The 17,817-nt window shown below is 40.7% G+C and overlaps 1 protein-coding gene across 1 annotated transcript in view; it reads left to right on the top strand.

Annotated features, from left to right (window-relative positions):
* npr2 (natriuretic peptide receptor 2) overlaps positions 1-17,817 on the top strand; it is a 144,586-nt gene that overhangs the window by 106,550 nt on the left and 20,219 nt on the right. Inside the window, exons 18-19 of the mRNA XM_073064307.1 lie at positions 7,171-7,294; positions 10,929-10,997. Of these exons, the coding sequence (XP_072920408.1) occupies positions 7,171-7,294; positions 10,929-10,997 (193 nt within the window). The remainder of the gene's footprint in view (positions 1-7,170; positions 7,295-10,928; positions 10,998-17,817) is intronic.

Raw genomic sequence — 17,817 nt, 5'->3', positions numbered from 1 at the left:
AATAAGGACGAAGATTTGGTGATACATTTCCAAATCAGGATGTTGATTCAATATTCCAGTTGTTCTTGCCCTTCTACGTAGTACAGGCTGCACCTTTAGAAGGTTTAACCTGTCTAAGTAGTCTGGATGGATCATTTTGCCGTAATCTGTATGCTCCAGCAATGGAGGGAAGGAATGTGGAGAGTAGTTAATGGGGCTTCTAATTTAGCACACTGTTTAGACCTGAATACTGAGCAACACACACAAAATGCTAGAGGAACTCAGCAAGTCAGGCAGCATCTTTGGAGGGGAGTAAACAATCAAAATTTCAAAAGAGAGTGTGTGTGTGTGTGTGTGTGTGTGTGTGTGTGTGTGTGTGTGTGTGTGTGTGTGTGTGTGTGTGTGTGTGTGTGTGTGTGTGTGTGTGTGTGTGTGTGTGTGTGTGTGTGTGTGTGTGTGTGTGTGTGTGTGTGTGTGTGTGTGTGTGTGTGTGAAACATTCACACATTCAAGGTTTCCAGCATCTGCAGAATTTCGCATGTTTATAGTCCTGAATTTTATTGAGTTGCTTGACAGCTGCAGTTGTATTCTTTCAGGAAAATGGAAAAAATTCCATCACACTCCTGACTTGGGTCTGTTGGTTGGCAGAAAGGCTTTCAAGTGTAGTAAGTGAATCACTCACTAAGAAACCCAGTTTCTCCACCACCAATGTAGATCATTAGTAGCTCAAATGCATTTGCTTTTGATTGATTTCGACTTGCAGTTGCTATAATTTTACCTGTCCTTAGTAGAATGTGAAGTTCTATTATGAAAAATCTTTTGAAGTTTTATAAGGCTTCTGTAGAAAAATCTGAAAGCTGTGCAGGGAGAATAACCAGACAAAACTATTAGAATTGTGATGGGGATGGGAGAAGGTTTTTCAGTAGGTGATCATAATCACTCAGGGTATCCAAGTAGAAATGCTCTTGTCTGAGACTCAGTGAAAAATCACAGGTGCAATATCTGCTCCTCAGTAAATTCATTACATCAGTCTAGTGGACAGTCCATGAACAGGTGGTTAGAATGCACCCACAAAAGATATGAAGTGAGACATTGCTATGCTGAAACTATGCTTTCTGTGCCTATATTGCTATACTCCATCAAAGAGACACTAAGAGTTGTGATGGCCAATTTAAATTTAAACTTTATTAGTCATATGTATGTTGAGACATCGAAACATCGAGTGAAATGTGTAATTTTGCGTTATTGACCAATATTGACAGAGATCCTGCAGGTAGTTTGCAAGTGTTACCATGCTTCTGGCAGTAATATAGAATGCCCACAATTCATTTACCCTGACCATGGGAGAAAACCGGAGAACCCAGAGGAAACCCACGCGATGGTGGAAAGAATGTACTATCTCCTTTCAGACAGTGGTGGGAATCGAACCCTGAAAGAAGATCACTGGCACTGTAGAGCAACTGCACTGAGTAACCACTACACTCCTGGTGAATAATTTCACCATCCATGAGGACACCACACTTGTCACAGCTTTACAATAGGCAGCTGAGAAACATGAACAAGATGAAAAGTGGAAGGAAATGAGTATTGCTCCTTTTGCCCAGTGTGGCTGATGCATCAGTCCCAGTTCTCCATTTTGAAACACCTTGTCTATTCTCTGTCAGGTGCTGCTTAGTGACGATCTAGAGTACAGGTAATCATCAAATGAATAATCTCATACACTACAGATGCTAGAACCTGGAGGAATACACAAAATGCTGAACAAACTCACCCGGTATTTGGAAGGAAATGGGTAATTGATATCTTGGGTCAAGAACCTTCATCTGGACTGAACCATAGAGGGGAAACACCTAGGATAAAAACATGGAGGGAACGGATGGAGCAAGACCTGGCTGGTGATAGATGGATCCAAGCACGGGGAGTGCTGGGCAGGAGATGGAGGGGGAAGATGAGAAGTGCGAAAGAAGGGGAGAGGGAGAGAGGAAATGTATCCTTCCTGTACTATCATGTTCCATCCTCTTTTGTCTCTACCACCTATCACCTTCCAGCTTCTGATACCATTTCCACTCTCCCCCTGCATCATCGACCGTGCCCCTTCTCTGGACTCACCTGTTTCCTGCCAACTGGTACTGCAACTGTTCTCTTAACTTCATATACTGCCTATTTCCACTCTATCTTTCAGTCCAGTTGAAGGGTCTTGACTTGAATCATCAATTCATCATTTCCTTCCATAGATGCTGCTTGACCCATTGAGTTTTTCCATCAGTATGTGTGCTATTCCAGATTAAATTAGACCACAATCTATCAATGTTTAATTAGTTATCTTTGTTCTTCCTTTTAGTGATTGTTTGCCGTGTTTTACATTGACTGTTCTTTGGACTCCATCTACTACATTATGCCTGAGAATAAATGCTTAAGTATTATTGTTCAAGGAGCCATGCTGTTGCTGGTAGTTCTAACACATGCCATAGATCCCCCATAGAGAAAGCCACACTGTCTTGGATGTCTTATTCCATGAATCGACACGCCAAAGCCTACAAAAAGTCTGCAGGCAGCTGCAAGTGTAAATAACAGTGAGTGCTGTTCATTCACTACTGACCACAGAATCCAGGCCAATAAACTTCAGCTTGATTTATGCAACTACAACATGAGTTTTGAGGCAAGGTTTGTTGAACAGGTTTTCATGAATATTCCTGCTTGGATTTTCCAGTTCCACAGTGCCAGCATATGCTGAGAGCACAAATCAGTAAATTATGGACCCTGGCCATATTCTGACTAGAGGGACTCCAGTGGTAGAGTAGTTTATTAACAGTGTGACATGTTTACATAGAATCACACGGACCATCAAATACAAAATACCATTTCATCAACCTAGTCACTTTTTACTTGACGTTCCTCCCATTTTTCTTAACTTCCATTTAAATTTATCCATACAATTTTTCACAATCATGCCACATTTCAAGTTAGAAAATGTCATATGTTCACTGGCCTGTGGATTAAAAAAATTCTTCTGCTTTTTAAGTGATGCTTTTTGTCTGGTATCTACTCCATTGAAACTTCATTTCATTTTAACTACCTCTATTTTGTAACTTCTCTGAAAATTTATTTTCTTCATGCTTTCCAATCCTCTACTTCCTCTCTGAATGTGAGCAGACCAAGATACAAAACCAATTTAATGTTGCTCTTTACCTTTAACCCACTTTATGAATGTTCCTAGCGCCTGATCACAGGCAGAAATCTTTATGAAAATCTTCTTTATTTGGGAGTCTCTAATAGTCTTTGCTGCCTCTACCCAACTCTTCTGCTGATTTGGGAGATGAAGCTGTGATCACTCAGTGGAGTCTTTCCACTTGTAGCTGCCCATTCTTCCTGTTACTCCTGCTTCTGCTGTTCTTCAGCCTCTACCTCCTAGTTGCCAGGCTCTGGTCTTCTCTGAAGACCATATACCATGAAGCACATAATAATAAATCCATCAGTATCGTCTTGGTATTTGACTGCAGAGGACAATATCTTATTGGGAGACAGTTGGGTTTTTCCACTACAGTTCTGGTGATACTCATTGTAGTTGTGCTCACACATTATGATTGAACCGTGCATTGGTATGAGGAGTCAGGGAAGTGGAGAGTAGTCCTTTCCCTCAGAGTCCACACTTCAGGCAATGGAACCATGGCACCCCCAGGAAATCAGTATCTCAGTGACTATAAGCTAGGAAGAAAACCACTGTTAGTTGCAACACCCACAAACGCTAGAGCAATTCAGCAGATTAGGCAGCATCTACGGAGGGGTATAAACAGTTGCTGTTTCAGGCCAAGGCCCTTCATCACAACTTCATCACTGTTTGTTAGATCTGAGGATCCCTCTGTCCTACTTAAACACTTGAATAGTGAAAAAAGTAGCAGTGCATCACAATGTGTTCCTGCTTGCTACAACTGTTGTGTGATTGTATTGTAGAGAAAGTGATTCCAATTTAAAACAGTACTGGTAGAAATAGGTTATATTTAGGTGTCATGTAGTTTTCTCCTGTTACTGGCAAAAGTCCGACATATCAACATGAATCATATCTTCCCTAAGATGAGGAAGACTTTGTGTGGGTTGGCAATGCAGCAAGTACAGCAGAATCCAGTGAGCTGGCTTCGATCCTGACCTTCAGCACTGACTCTGTGGAGCTTGCATACTCTCCCTTGGAATTTCCTCCAGGTGCTCAGGTTTCCTTCCCCACCCCAAATAATTTTCTGTGCTAATGTGCTGGGCCTGTCTCATTCAGCGCTGAGCAGGAAATAGTGAGAAAGGTCAGAGATCTGCTGCTGGTTGGAATAATTCTCTGGCAAGGAAGCTGGGAGTCAATATGACCCAGATCTTCATGCAGAGAACAGCCCACACACAGAGACATGCAGTAGTTGAAGGTTTTCTTGTAAAATATCATACAATGATAGGGTTGGGAGGCCTCAGCTCCAGGAATACATTACACATCAGGGAGCTTCAGGTAGTTAGAAGTAAACTTGAAAAGCTCTGTGGATTTTGAATTAAGAGATCTTCCGCCCCCTGTCCCTATGACTTCAATTCGCCCCAAATGAGTGGCAATGGTTGTTATGCCTCCAATAGCAGAGTTGTCATTGCAGTCAACACTGAAGCACTCAGGGAGTAAATACCTTACTGGCTACATGCTACAAAGATCGCCACTGTTAGTTATAGCTTGCTTCTTTTTGAGTAGCATTAAATCTGATCCGAGGCTTCCTGTTCAGATCTTGTTTTCCCATTTAATAGTGGATAAAGCAAGAGTGTAAGCAGAAGGGTTAACATATTGACGGCTCTGGACCTGTACCCACTGGAGTTTAATAGAATGAGGGGAATCTCATTGAAACCTATTGAATATTTAAATGCCTGGATATGGTGGACATGGTGAGGATGTTTCCATTGGAGCGTGAGACTAGTTCCAGAGAACACAGCCTCAGAGTAGAAGGACATCCGTTCAGAACAGAGATGAGGAGGAACTTCTTTAGCTAAAGGGTGATGAATCTGTGGAACTCATTGCTTACAGATGGCTGTTGAGGCTAAGTCACTGGATATATCTAAAGCAGGTATTGATAGATTCTGGATTAGTAAGGGCATCATAGGTTACGGGGAGAAAGCAAGAGAATGTAGTTGAGAAGGATAATAAATCAGCCATGGCAGAGCAGGCACAATGGACTGAGTGGCTGAATTCTGCTCCTATGCCTTAGGGTTTTGCAAACCCCATTTCCAGAAAAGTTGGGATATTTTCCAAAATGCAATAAAAACAAAAATCTGTGATATGTTAATTCACGTGAACCCTTATTTAACTGACAAAAGTACAAAGAAAATATTTTCAATAGTTTTACTGGCCAACTTAATTGTATTTTGTAAATATACACAAATTTAGAATTTGATGGCTGCAACACACTCAACAAAAGTTGGGACAGAGTTAAAATAAGATTGAAAAGTGCACAGAATATTCAAGTAACACCGGTTTGGAAGACTCCACATTAAGCAGGCTAACTGGTAGCAGGTGAGGTATCATGACTGGGTATAAAAGTAGCGTCCATCAAAGGCTCAGTCTTTGCAAGCAAGGATGGGTCGTGGCTCACCCCTTTGTGCCAAAATTCATGAGAGAATTGTTAGTCAGTTCAAAAGGAACATTTCCCAATGCAAGATTGCAGAGAACTTAGGTCTTTCAACATCTACAGTACATAATATTGTGAAAAGATTCAGAGAATTCAGAGACATCTCAGTGCGTAAAGGGCAAGGTCGGAAACCACTGTTGAATGCGCGTGATCTTCGAGCCCTCAGGCGGCACTGCCTAAGAAACTGTCATGCTACTGTGACAATTATAGCCACCTGGGCTCAGGAGTACTTCGGAAAACCATTGTCACTTAACACAGTCCGTCGCTGCATCCAGAAATGCAATTTGAAACTGTATTACGCAAGGAGGAAGCCATACATCAACTCTATGCAGAAACGCCAGCGAGTTCTCTGGGCCCGAGCTCATCTCAGATGGACCAAAAGACTGTGGAACAGTGTGCTGTGGTCAGATGAGTCCACATTTCAGCTAGTTTTCGGAAAAAATGGGCGTTGAGTTCTCCGTGCCAAAGATGAAAACGACCATCCTGATTGTTATCAGTGGAAGGTGCAAAAGCCAGCATCTGTGATGGTATGGGGATGCATCAGTGCCCACGGCATGGGAGAGTTGCATGTATGTGAAGGTACCTTTGACTCTGAGGCGTATATTAGGATTTTAGAGAGACATATGTTGCCATCAAGGCGACGTCTCTTCCCAGGACGTCCATGCTTATTTCAGCAGGACAATGCCAGACCACATGCTGCACGGGCTACAACAGTGTGGCTTTGTAGACACAGAATGCGTGTGCTTGACTGGCCTGCTGCCTGTCCAGATCTATCTCCTATTGAAAATGTGTGGTGCATCATGAAGAGGAGAATCAGACAACAGAGACCACGGACTGTTGAGCAGCTGAAGTCTTATATCAAGCAAGAATGGACAAAATTTCCAATTGCAAATCTACTACAATTAGTATCCTCAGTTCCAAGACGATTAAAAAGTGTTATTAAAAGGAAAGGTGATGTAACACAATAGTAAACATGCCTCTGTCCCAACTTTTGTTGAGTGTGTTGCAGCCATCAAATTCTAAATTTGAGTATATTTACAAAATACAATTAAGTTGGTCAGTAAAAGTATTGAAAATCTTTTCTTTGTACTTTTGTCAGTTAAATAAAGGTTCACGTGAATTAACCTATCACAGATTTTTGTTTATATTGCATTTTGGAAAATATCCCAACTTTTCTGGAAACTTTTCTGGTTTGTATAATAATTCAGGCTTCCCTGAATGTTCAGATAATACAATCCGTGCATCAGTGATAAGCTGGAATATATGTAAGCTGTTTACTTCAGACTTCAACCAATGCATTTTTCAACAGGTAATTTAGGTTCTGAATATTAATTGTATTAAATTAATTGTACAATAGTTAGTGCTAAACTAAAAAGATGTTTCGCAAAGTTATTAATGTAGATGGCAATTTAAGGTCATGTAATATTTGTGACAAAGACTAATGAAAAATAACCTCGAACACCTAATTATTAATGTGATGTTTCTGGGTAAAAATGCTTTGTGATGTGGCATACTGATGATATGTTATTGAGTCCTGTTATTCTGTATTGCAGCTCAGTGGCAGAACAACTGAAGTGGGGTGAAACAGTCCAGGCTGAGGCATTTGATAGTGTCACAATTTATTTCAGCGATATCGTTGGATTCACTTCAATGTCTGCTGAAAGCACACCGTTGCAGGTAATATATTAAAACCTTCCAAACTGGTATTGGCGTAATACTACATTCTAATTTCAGTGAAGGGAATAGCTTTCTTGTGAGGATGTAATGGACAAGCTGAAGCAGTCTAATTGGCATCAGAAAGTTCTATTGACCAAATACCAGATTGTCCTTCCTAAAAGTACATGATTGGAAAACTGCTTATGTTGTGATTTTCTTGACCTCAAAACCTTAGACGGTGCTTTGCACCCAATAATCTAGCTTTTAACCAGTCATAGTTGTAGTTGATGAAATTTGATACACTGAACCAGATAAAAGCTCACTTATTGTTGGAAGCTGGTGTATTGCATCACGGACAGGTTGATAGAGAACTTTGGCTTTGAAGACGGCAGACCCATCCTCTCATTTGCTAATGAACTAATGACTACTTGGAGCTCAGCCTCTGAACATGTACACATGCAGGTCTCACATGCAAACAAAGCTGGAGGGTTTCAGGGAACCTTTGTTCTAAGAAAGATTCAGATTCAGGATCAAAATCAGGTTTAATATCACTGACCTATGTTGTGAAAGTTCTTGTTTTGTGGCAGCAGTACCTTGTAAAACAATAATCAAATCTATAAATTACAATAAGTATATATTAAAAAAGAAAATTTAATGTGAGTAAAAGAATTTTCCATTTGCTCTGAAAATTGGAGCTGTTTATCATCGTCTTTCTCCATCTCCTTAGACTTCAGGTGCATTACCTGAAGTCTACCTGAATTTACCTGAAGCAATGAAGGACCAATCTTCAGTGCATCCAAATATGACAACTTTTTAGGCGTTAGAGGAATAAGTCCAGCAGGCATGTGAAAGTTCCACCTGAAAGTTTCAGAATCAGAATCAGAATCAGAATCAGGTTTGTGAAATTTGTTACCTTAGCAGCAGCAGTTCAATGCAATCTAGCAAAGAAAAAAATAATAAATAAAATAAAATAATAATCAATAAACAAGCAAATAAATTAAATATATTAAATAGTTTTTAAAAATGTGCAAAAACAGAAATAGTGTATATTTTTTTAAAAAGTGAGGTAGTGTCCAAAGATTCAATGTCCATTTAGGAATCAGATGGCAGAGGGGAAGAAGCTGTTCCTGAATCACTGAGTGTGTGCCTTCAGGCTTCTGTATTTCCTACCTGATGGTAACAGTGAAAGAAGGGCATGCCCTGGGTGCTAGGGTTCCTTGATAATGGACGCTGCCTTTCTGAGACACCGCTCCCTAGAGATGTCCTGGGTACTTCATTGGCTAGTATCCAAGATGGAGCTGACTAGATTTACAACCTTCTGCAGCTTCTTTCAGTCCTGTGCAGTAGCCCCTCCATACCAGACAGTGATGCAACCTGTCAGAATGCTCTCTATGGTGCAACTGTAGAAGTTTTTGAGTGTATTTGTTGACATGCCAAATCTCTTCAATTCTCTTCCTACCTTCTCTTACCATTATAACAAGGGAATGGAAATATATTGCTGATTCTCACCACTGAACCAAAACACTGGAATCTTCTACTCAATAGTATTGTGAGACTAGATTCACCACAGAGATTGTATTGGTTGAAGAAGATTGGCCATAACCATAAGAGCGTTAAATGCGGACCTTGTCTGTAATGTCTATTTCCATAGGTTCAATGCAAAAGTGCTGCATTGAAGGAATTGTCTTCTCTTGAATGGTTGCCTTATCTGTAATATTTCTCAAAATCCCTACAGATGTCATATGATCCTAAACCTCATTATCTAACCATGGAAACCTTACTTAGTCAATGAGATGAGGCATCAGTAGCTAGGCCCATACTTGGTGAACATGAAAACATTGACAGACCTCCCTCTTTCCTCAAGTACATTGATGTTCTGCTGTCCTTGTTTTTGTATTTTCTGTTGCTTTGCAATTTATATCATGGATCCTATACAGCTGGAAACTCTTAGAAAATTAAGTCTTTAATTCATTATCCCCATGGACTAGTGCCTGGAAATTAAGTTTAAAAATAACCATTCTATGTATTTGATAAGAATTATGGCAAGAGCATTACCCAGAGTTTCTAGGGATAAATATTTAAATGGCAGTATAAATAAGTTACAAACCCAACTGAAAATAGGCAGTGGGAGTGAGTACTCTTTTATGGGATTTTTAAAAAAATTTACCAGTACGTAAGATTATTTCAGAATTCATTTGTGTTGGTTGGATTCTATACTCCTTTTGGTAACAGCCATAGGTTTGGTTCCATACAGTTCAGTTCAACTAAATTTCGAAAGGAGTGTACAATGAATAACCTGGGCTGCCATCAGGAGATGCAGGACTCAACCACTAGTTTCAGGAAACAGTTATCAAGCATCAGGCTCTTGCACCAAAAGGGATAAATTCACTGAACTTCACTTCCCCCTCATTGAAATGTTTCCACAACCTATGGATTCATTTTCAAGGACTTTTCATCTCATGTTCTCAATATATATTGCGTATTTATTTATTATGATTATTTCCTTATTTTTGTATTTGCACAGTGTGTTGTCTTTTGCACACTGGTTGAATGCCCAAGTTGGTGCAGGCTTTCATTTCCTCTATTATAGACAGACAGACAGACAGACATACTTGATTGATCCCGAGGGAAATTGGGTTTCGTTACAGCCGCACCAACCAAGAATAGTGAAGAAATATAGCAATATAAAACCATAAATAATTAAATAATAATAAGTTAATCATGCCAAGTGGAAATAAATCCAGGACCAGCCTACTGACTCAGGGTGTCTGACACTCCGAGGGAGAAGTTGTAAAGTTTGATGGCCACAGGTAGGAATGACTTCCTATGATGCTCAGTGTTACATCTCAGTGGAATGAGTCTCTGGCTGAATTTACTCCTGTGCCTAACCAGTACATTATGGACTGGATGGGAATCATTGTCCAAGATGGTATGCAACTTGGACAGCATCCTCTTTTCAGACACCACCGTCAGAGAGTCCAGTTCCACCCGCACAATATCACTGGCCTTATGAATGAGTTTGTTGATTCTGTTGGTGTCTGCTACCCTCAGCACACAACAGCAAACATGATAGCACTGGCCACCACAGTCTCGTAGAACATCCTCAGCATCATCTGGTAGATGTTAAAGGATCTCAGTCTCCTCAGGAAATAGAGATGGCTCTGACCCTTCTTGTAGACAGCCTCAGTGTTCTTTGACCAGTCCAGTTTATTGTCCATTGGTATCCCCAGGTATTTGTAATCCTCCACTATGTCCACACTGACCCCTTGGATGGAAACAGGAGTCACCGGTGCCTTAGCCCTCCTCAGGTCCACCACCAGCTCCTTAGTCTTTTTCACATTAAGCTGCAGATGATTCTGCTCGCACCATGTGACAGTTTCCCACCATAGCCCTGTACTCAGCCTCATCTCCCTTGCTGATGCATCCAACAATGGCAGAGTCATCAGAAAACTTCTGAAGATGGCAAGACTTTGTGGTGATTATTCTATTATAATTTATTTTATATGCTCACAAGAAAATTAATCTCAGGGTTTATATGATGCCATATACTTTGATAATAAATTTATTTGAACTTTGAACTTTAGTTGCTTTTATCTTCAACATTATTTGTCATTACTTTAAATTGTTGCTGAATTGTTCAAAAATTGTCTTTCAGGTTGTGACCTTATTGAATGACCTTTATACCTGTTTTGATGCTATTATTGACAACTTCGATGTCTATAAGGTATGTAAATTATATCATTACAAATGTTTAAAATATTCTGGGCAGGACTTTATAATAGCAATGAAAAGGCAACAAGTTTCCTGCTTTCTTGACAACCATAATCTAACAAAGAAATCCTGAAGTTTCACCTTCCATTATCACTTTCTCAATTATTGGATTCCAGAACCGTTGTCTCTTGCTTATCACTCTCTTAAGTGTCTCCACCTTGATCCTCCCTTCTCCACAACTGTCTCCATCTGTCTTTTTTAATTTGTTTGTCCCCATCCACCAGCTTCAATCTCCCGACTCCACCTCTTCCTCTCCCCTACCGGATTCAAACCTACAGATTTTATCATGGTCAGCACACACAAAATGCTGGTAGAACACAGCAGGCCAGGCAGCATCGATAGGGAGAAACACTGTTGACGTTTCGGGTCGAGACCCTTCGTCAGGACTAACCGAAAGGAAAGATAGTAAGAGATTTGAAAGTAGTGGGGGAGGGGGAAATGCAAAATGATAAGAGAAGACCAGAGGGGGTGGGATGAAGCTAAGAGCAGGAAAGGTGATTGGCGAAAGTGATACAGAGCTGGAGAAGGGAAAGGATCATGGGACAGGAGGCCTCAGGAGAAAGAAAGGGGGGGGGGGGGCACCAGAGGGAGATGGAGAACAGGCAAACAACTGAATATGTCAGGGATGGGGTAAGAAGTGGAGGAGGAGCATTAACGGAAGCTAGAGAAGTCAATGTTCATGCCATCAGGTTGGAGGCTTTCCCGCACATCTGCCCTCACCCTATCCACCCGCCACCCCACTCGGGATAGGGTACCCCTTGTCCTTACCTACCACCCCACCAGCCTCCAGGTCCAACATATAATTCTCCGTAACTTCTGCCACCTCCAATGGAATCCCACTACCAAACACATTTTTCCCTCCCCGCTTCTTTCTGCTTTTCGCAGGGATCGCTCCCTACGCGACTCCCTTGTCCACTCGTCCCCCACATCCCTTCCCACCGATCTCCCTCCTGGCACTTATCCTTGTAAACGGAACAAGTGCTACACCTGCTCTTACACTTCCTCCCTCACCACCATTCAGGGCCCCAGACAGTCCTTCCAGGTGAGGCGACACTTCACCTGTGAGTCGGCTGGTGTGGTATACTGCGTCTGGTGCTCCCGGTGTGACCTTTTATATATTGGTGAGACCCGACGCAGACTGGGAGACCATTTTGCGGAACACCTATGCTCGGTCCGCCAGAAAAAGCAGGATCTCCCAGTGGCCACACATTTTAATTCCACGTCCCATTCCCATTCTGATATGTCTATCCATGGCCTCCTCTATTGTCAAAATGAATCCAAACTCAGGTTGGAGGAACAACACCTTATATACCGGCTGGGTAGCCTCCAACCTGATGGCATGAACATTGACTTCTCTTAGCTTCATCCCACCCCCTCCGGTCTTCTCCTATCATTTTGCATTTCCCCCTCCCCCCACTACTTTCAACTCTCTTACTATCTTTCCTTTCAGTTAGTCCTGACGAAGGGTCTCGGCCCAAAACGTCAACAGTGCTTCTCCCTATCGATGCTGCCTGGCCTGCTGTGTTCCACCAGCATTTTGTGTGTGTTGTTGTTTGAATTTCCAGCATCTGCAGATTTCTTCATGTTTGGATTTTATCACAGTGGAGGGTTTCTTGCTCCTGTTGGATAATGTCTTTCCTAACAAGGTGGGTCACTGCGTGGCAGGGGAGACTTGTGGCTGTGAAACAATCTCAGGTCCTGGGGCCTCCTCCATGCTGGTTGTAGGAATTGACTCTGGGACTGCAGAAAGTGGTTCTGACAGCTCTGGACACCTTTCTTCTGGATATGTTGGCATCTGGAATGGTGCATAGCAAGCTGGTCGATCTGCTGATCTGTCCCAGGCCACCAGACAAAGCTTCAAGCCAACGCATTCATTACCATGCCCAAATCACCGGCATGTAGCTCCTCCAGCACTTCAGCTCCCAGCTTCAATGGGACAACCATGTGACATAACTGCACCTACATCATAAGGCAAGGCATGACAGACAAGCTTCACTGGATGATATGCATCATGATGTGTGAGTACAGTGCCTGATGTCACCATTTCTTTTGCCTTTTGGAGAGAGACGTCACACAGCTTTGTCCATTGTCGTTTCTTCCTGATCTGTGTTAATGAGCTCAAGGAAAGGAGCAGAGTGGCCAGGTTTGGCAAGAACTTGTTATAATAATTGACAAATCCTAAAAAGGATGGTAAGTGTGACATTTTCTTTGACCTTGAGGCATCCACTACTGCTTCAATTTTCTCAGCATACTTGTGTAATACTTGTGTGTCAATAGTGTGACCACAGTAAGTCATTCTTGGTTTAAAGAATTCGCACTTGTTGCATTGTGCTCTGAGCCCATAATCCTCTAATCTTTTTAAGACTGTTTTGAGATTTTGGAGATGTTCCTTGTCATCCTTACCCCTAACAATGATGTCATCCAGGTAACACTTGCAGGACCTGGTGCATGGCTTTCTGCAAGAGTACATGTGCAGATACTACTCCAAGAGTAAACCCTGGGTGAGTGTTTATGGTGAGAAATAGTTTGGACTCTTCTTCCACCTTCATCTGTAGGTAGGTCTCATATAAGTCCGTGCTGCTAAAGTGTTTTCCTCCAGAAAGGTTTGCAAAGATATCCTCTATCCGGGGCAGACCGTATTGTTCTACTTTCAGTACTGGGTTGAGGGTGACCTTAAAATCACCCCAGATCCTGACAGACCCATTCCTCTTAGCTAGTAGGAAGCCATGGGCTCCACTCAACATTGGAAAGAATTCCTTCGGCCTTCATGCAATCTTCCTCACTGACTACTTTATCACAGATGGTATAAGGAACCGGATGAGCTTTGTAAATCTTCGCTGTGGCATTTTCATTTAAGACTATGTTACCCTTGATATGCCTGAGCTTTCCAAAGCCATCCCTGAAGACTGCTGCAGCATCATTTAGTAACATTCCTTACTTGCTTTCAGATGGGTTCATTGCAGGGGATGTGTAATGCAAACTGTGGCTAGATTTCTAATCATAGATTTCTCTACTAATCATAGCTCTACAATGCTGGCCTCCTGTTTTTACTAAACACACGTCCAATATACCTTGTTGATTATTGTGTTTCACTGTTATGAATGTCTTTCCCATGGGTGTTATCTTTTCTCCTGTATTAGTTCTTAGTTGAATATCTGAAGGCTTCAGTTCTGGGGGTATCTTTGAAATGCTGTTGAAACCCATTTTATGGAATAACTGAAACATCCGAGCTAGTATCCAATTCAATGTTAATTAATTTGCTCTTCACTTCTCATGTAAGCTATGTTGCCTATCCATTGTTATTTTTCACATTGTAAATCTTAAGGCTACTCAGGCCTGTGTCATTCTCATCACTATGAGAATCTTCATCAACAACATGTGGAATTGTGCTCATTTTGAAACTGCACCCTGACGTTTTATCTTTTTCCCTTCCCTATGCAGTCCATTTACTTTTGTCTGCACAACATGCTCTTTGTATGTTTCCTACTTTGTTGGATTTTCTGCAAGTTTTGCCCTTAAACCTGCATTGGTCTGATGGATGTGAGCCCCTGCCATTAACAGAAACACAATCTGTTTGGCCAGTCGGGTTTCTGTTTAGAAACTGCAATTTTATTCAAGCTTATTTTCATTCCTGGCTGCAACTCAATTGTGTCTCTAGCTGCAGTTTCCGTTGATACAGCAATTTCAACTGCTCTTTTTAATGGGAGTTGTGCTTCAGTTAGGAGCTGTTTTTTGAATGCTTTCTTGTGAGATTCCACAAACTAAACTATCTCTCCGTGTATCATTAGAATTAATCACTGAGCTCACAATGCTCAGAGAATCTCTTCCATTCAGCCACATATGCTGAAATAGACTCCCCTTTATCGATTCTGCTTATGAAAGCTAGTGTTCTACAATTAACAATGGTTTCGGTTCTAAATGTTCCAACATTACTTTCATGATATCTGCAAAGCTCACTTTGGCTGGCTTGGTTGGAACAATTAAACTTCAAAGCAAATTGTTTACATTTCCACCAATTACATTCAACAAAACTGGCACTCACTTTCATTGGATATTTCATTTGCTTTAAAATACTGCTGAATTCACTCAGTATATATCAGCTAGGTTATCTGTGTGCAGTTGAATGCATCTATCTTTCCAATGTCGCCAGCCATTTCTGCTCTTTTTTAAAATTTAGGATAGCTATCATCGGTACGTACAGTTTGTGAGCCCGTGAATTCATCCGTTTTCTTGCCTTTTTTAATGAACGTCTCTCTGCACTTTAGCAGGAAGGTAGTCATCTTGGATTTGTTTAAAACGTCCTAGTCACCACTGTAACATTTTGTAATGACAAAGTATAAAACTGATTGAAGGAAAAACATGGAGCCAGGAAATCTGTATCTTAATTTTGTTTCCTTACCTTTAGCGAGGTGCACACATATGACATGATGGCATAATGACGATGCCTTTCACATACTTTTACATGTAACACATATAATTATTTAAACTAAGAAAAATACTTAATCAACCAATATATTTACAAGAGTCCAGTCGATGTTTTGGGCCGAGACCCTTCATCAGGAGTCCTCAGCTCGAAATTTTGACAGTTCTCTTTTCCGCAGGTGCTGTCTGACCAGCTGAGTTCTTCCAGCATTGGGTGGCTGTTGCTCGGATTTCCAGTATCTGCAGATATTCTCTTTGTTTTGGAATATATTTACAATATATTGTCAACTCATGAAAGTGTAGCTGTCTGTAAGGCTGTCGTTGCAAGATGTTGAAGTAGATTGCAGATACTGCAGCTGCCCAGGTTGGGACCCAACCCTATTCAAACTCAGGGCCATCTGCCTCGAAGTCCAGTGCTGAGCTGATGCCCCTACACCACCAATGCACAATGCATCCCCCAGATCCCTGTAGGAAGTATTGTTGAAAGCCAACTGTCCACACTACCTCTATCCAAGCTATTTATTCAAACAAACATAATGGGAGAACTTTGCTTATTACGTTTGTTTCCTTTCTGCAGCAGTAACCATAAGAGACCAGTTAATGCTTGAAGGTTTATTTTTGCTCACATTGTAATTTGTTTCACATGGTTTAATATTGTTGATATAAGCCTGCTGTTCAAAATATTTGGACTCTGGCAATATCCCATATAACTTGTACCTTAGCCTTCACTTTAATCTCGATTGGAACCAATACAATATTTAGTCACTCAATGCCAAAAGGTAGCATGTATTTTAAGACATTGTGAAAGAGAATTGAGAAAATCGATTGCCACCACAATTGCCATGGCGATATTTAGCCAAGCGTGAATGCACTTGCTTCATAATTGTAAAAACATATGCGTTAAATTTCATTTGTGTTGCCATTTGGCTGAATCATACTGTGCAGCACTATGATCAACCCATTGTCCCCTTGCCATTATCCAATTAGTCCCAGCACTACTCTTTGCTAATAACCCTAAGGGCCCTGGTAGCCCTACCTTCTTTAGATATATATCCAATTCCCCTATGAAAGTTACTGTTGCATCTGTTTATGCTGCCCATTGAAAAACATTCTAGATAATAATAACTTGCTTCATAATCCCCATCGCCTCTTTCTAGTTCATTTGCTAATTATTATAAATTTGACTATCATCTATCATTGCTGAGCTTTGTGTCGGTAGAAAACTGTTGGTCGTGTATTCTTGTGTTATTATTCCCTGCGCTGTAAGCAGTATGATTGATTTTGGGTAATGTTATCATGTCAGGTATTCCAGAAGTAAATTTCAGATAATTTATAAACCCTTTGTTGCATCAAGTAATTATTGTGGGATTAGTTTTCAAAATGTCTAGTTTGGAACAATTTCACACTTGAAGTTACAAATTGCCACTATTGCAGATGGTAAAATACATTTACATTTGTACAACTTTCACTGCAGTGGCTGATATAAGTTTTCTAGTCCTTTGCTCTTTACTTAAGCATACTAAAGCACAAAGACTTGTTTTCTGTTAATGAACATCTGTTTTATGTAAGTTGTAAGGTACATTATGTTTTATAGAATTGATACGTTATATAGAATGTAAGTATAGAATTGCTTCTATACTTATATTGTATTTTTTGGTTTTTTTTATTGTGTTCTTTATGCTTATTGTGGTTTTCCTCTGCTGCATCAGATCTAGAGGAACAATCATTTTGCCCTCCATTACACTTGAGTATTGAAATATGATAGTGAACAATCTTCAATCTTAAATTGTGCTGAATTTAAATTAATTTTGTCCAGAATTATTTTCAAAATTATGGAACTGAGTTACACCAGAGCAAAGCCTATGTTACGTAGTGAGCTTCTCGTCCACTATGGATGTGGACAGATCACACATTCTCTTTCATTCACCAGTTTGTGCAAGATTTATTGATTTCCACAGCAGCAGAGGAAACCAGTTTATGTTCTTGAATCCAACTATAAAGAAAGAAACCTTCAAACGTGATCTTCATTACTATTTACTCTCCTATATCCTTTGGTGGGTGATAGGAGAGTGCTGATGAAAGTAAGATTTTCTATTAAAATCTATTCCTGTGCTTGATTAAACTGTCTGCTGAAATCACTATCCAAGCACAGTGACAAGGAATTACCTATTATGCAAAGTATTCAATGGTTCACCGGTTCAATTTAATATCGGAGAATGCGTACAGTATACTACCTGAAATTCTTCATCTTCGCAGACATCAACAAAACAGGAGAAAAAAAGAATGAATGACAGAAAACGATAGAACCCCAAAGCTGCCCTCCACCCTTTCACACACAAGAAGCATCAATC

The sequence above is a fragment of the Hemitrygon akajei genome, chromosome 13 (assembly GCF_048418815.1).
Source record: "Hemitrygon akajei chromosome 13, sHemAka1.3, whole genome shotgun sequence".
NCBI classification, from domain to species: domain Eukaryota; kingdom Metazoa; phylum Chordata; class Chondrichthyes; order Myliobatiformes; family Dasyatidae; genus Hemitrygon; species Hemitrygon akajei.
The sequence above is the reverse complement of the archived record's forward strand: the minus strand, read 5'-3'. Positions and strand labels throughout refer to the sequence as shown.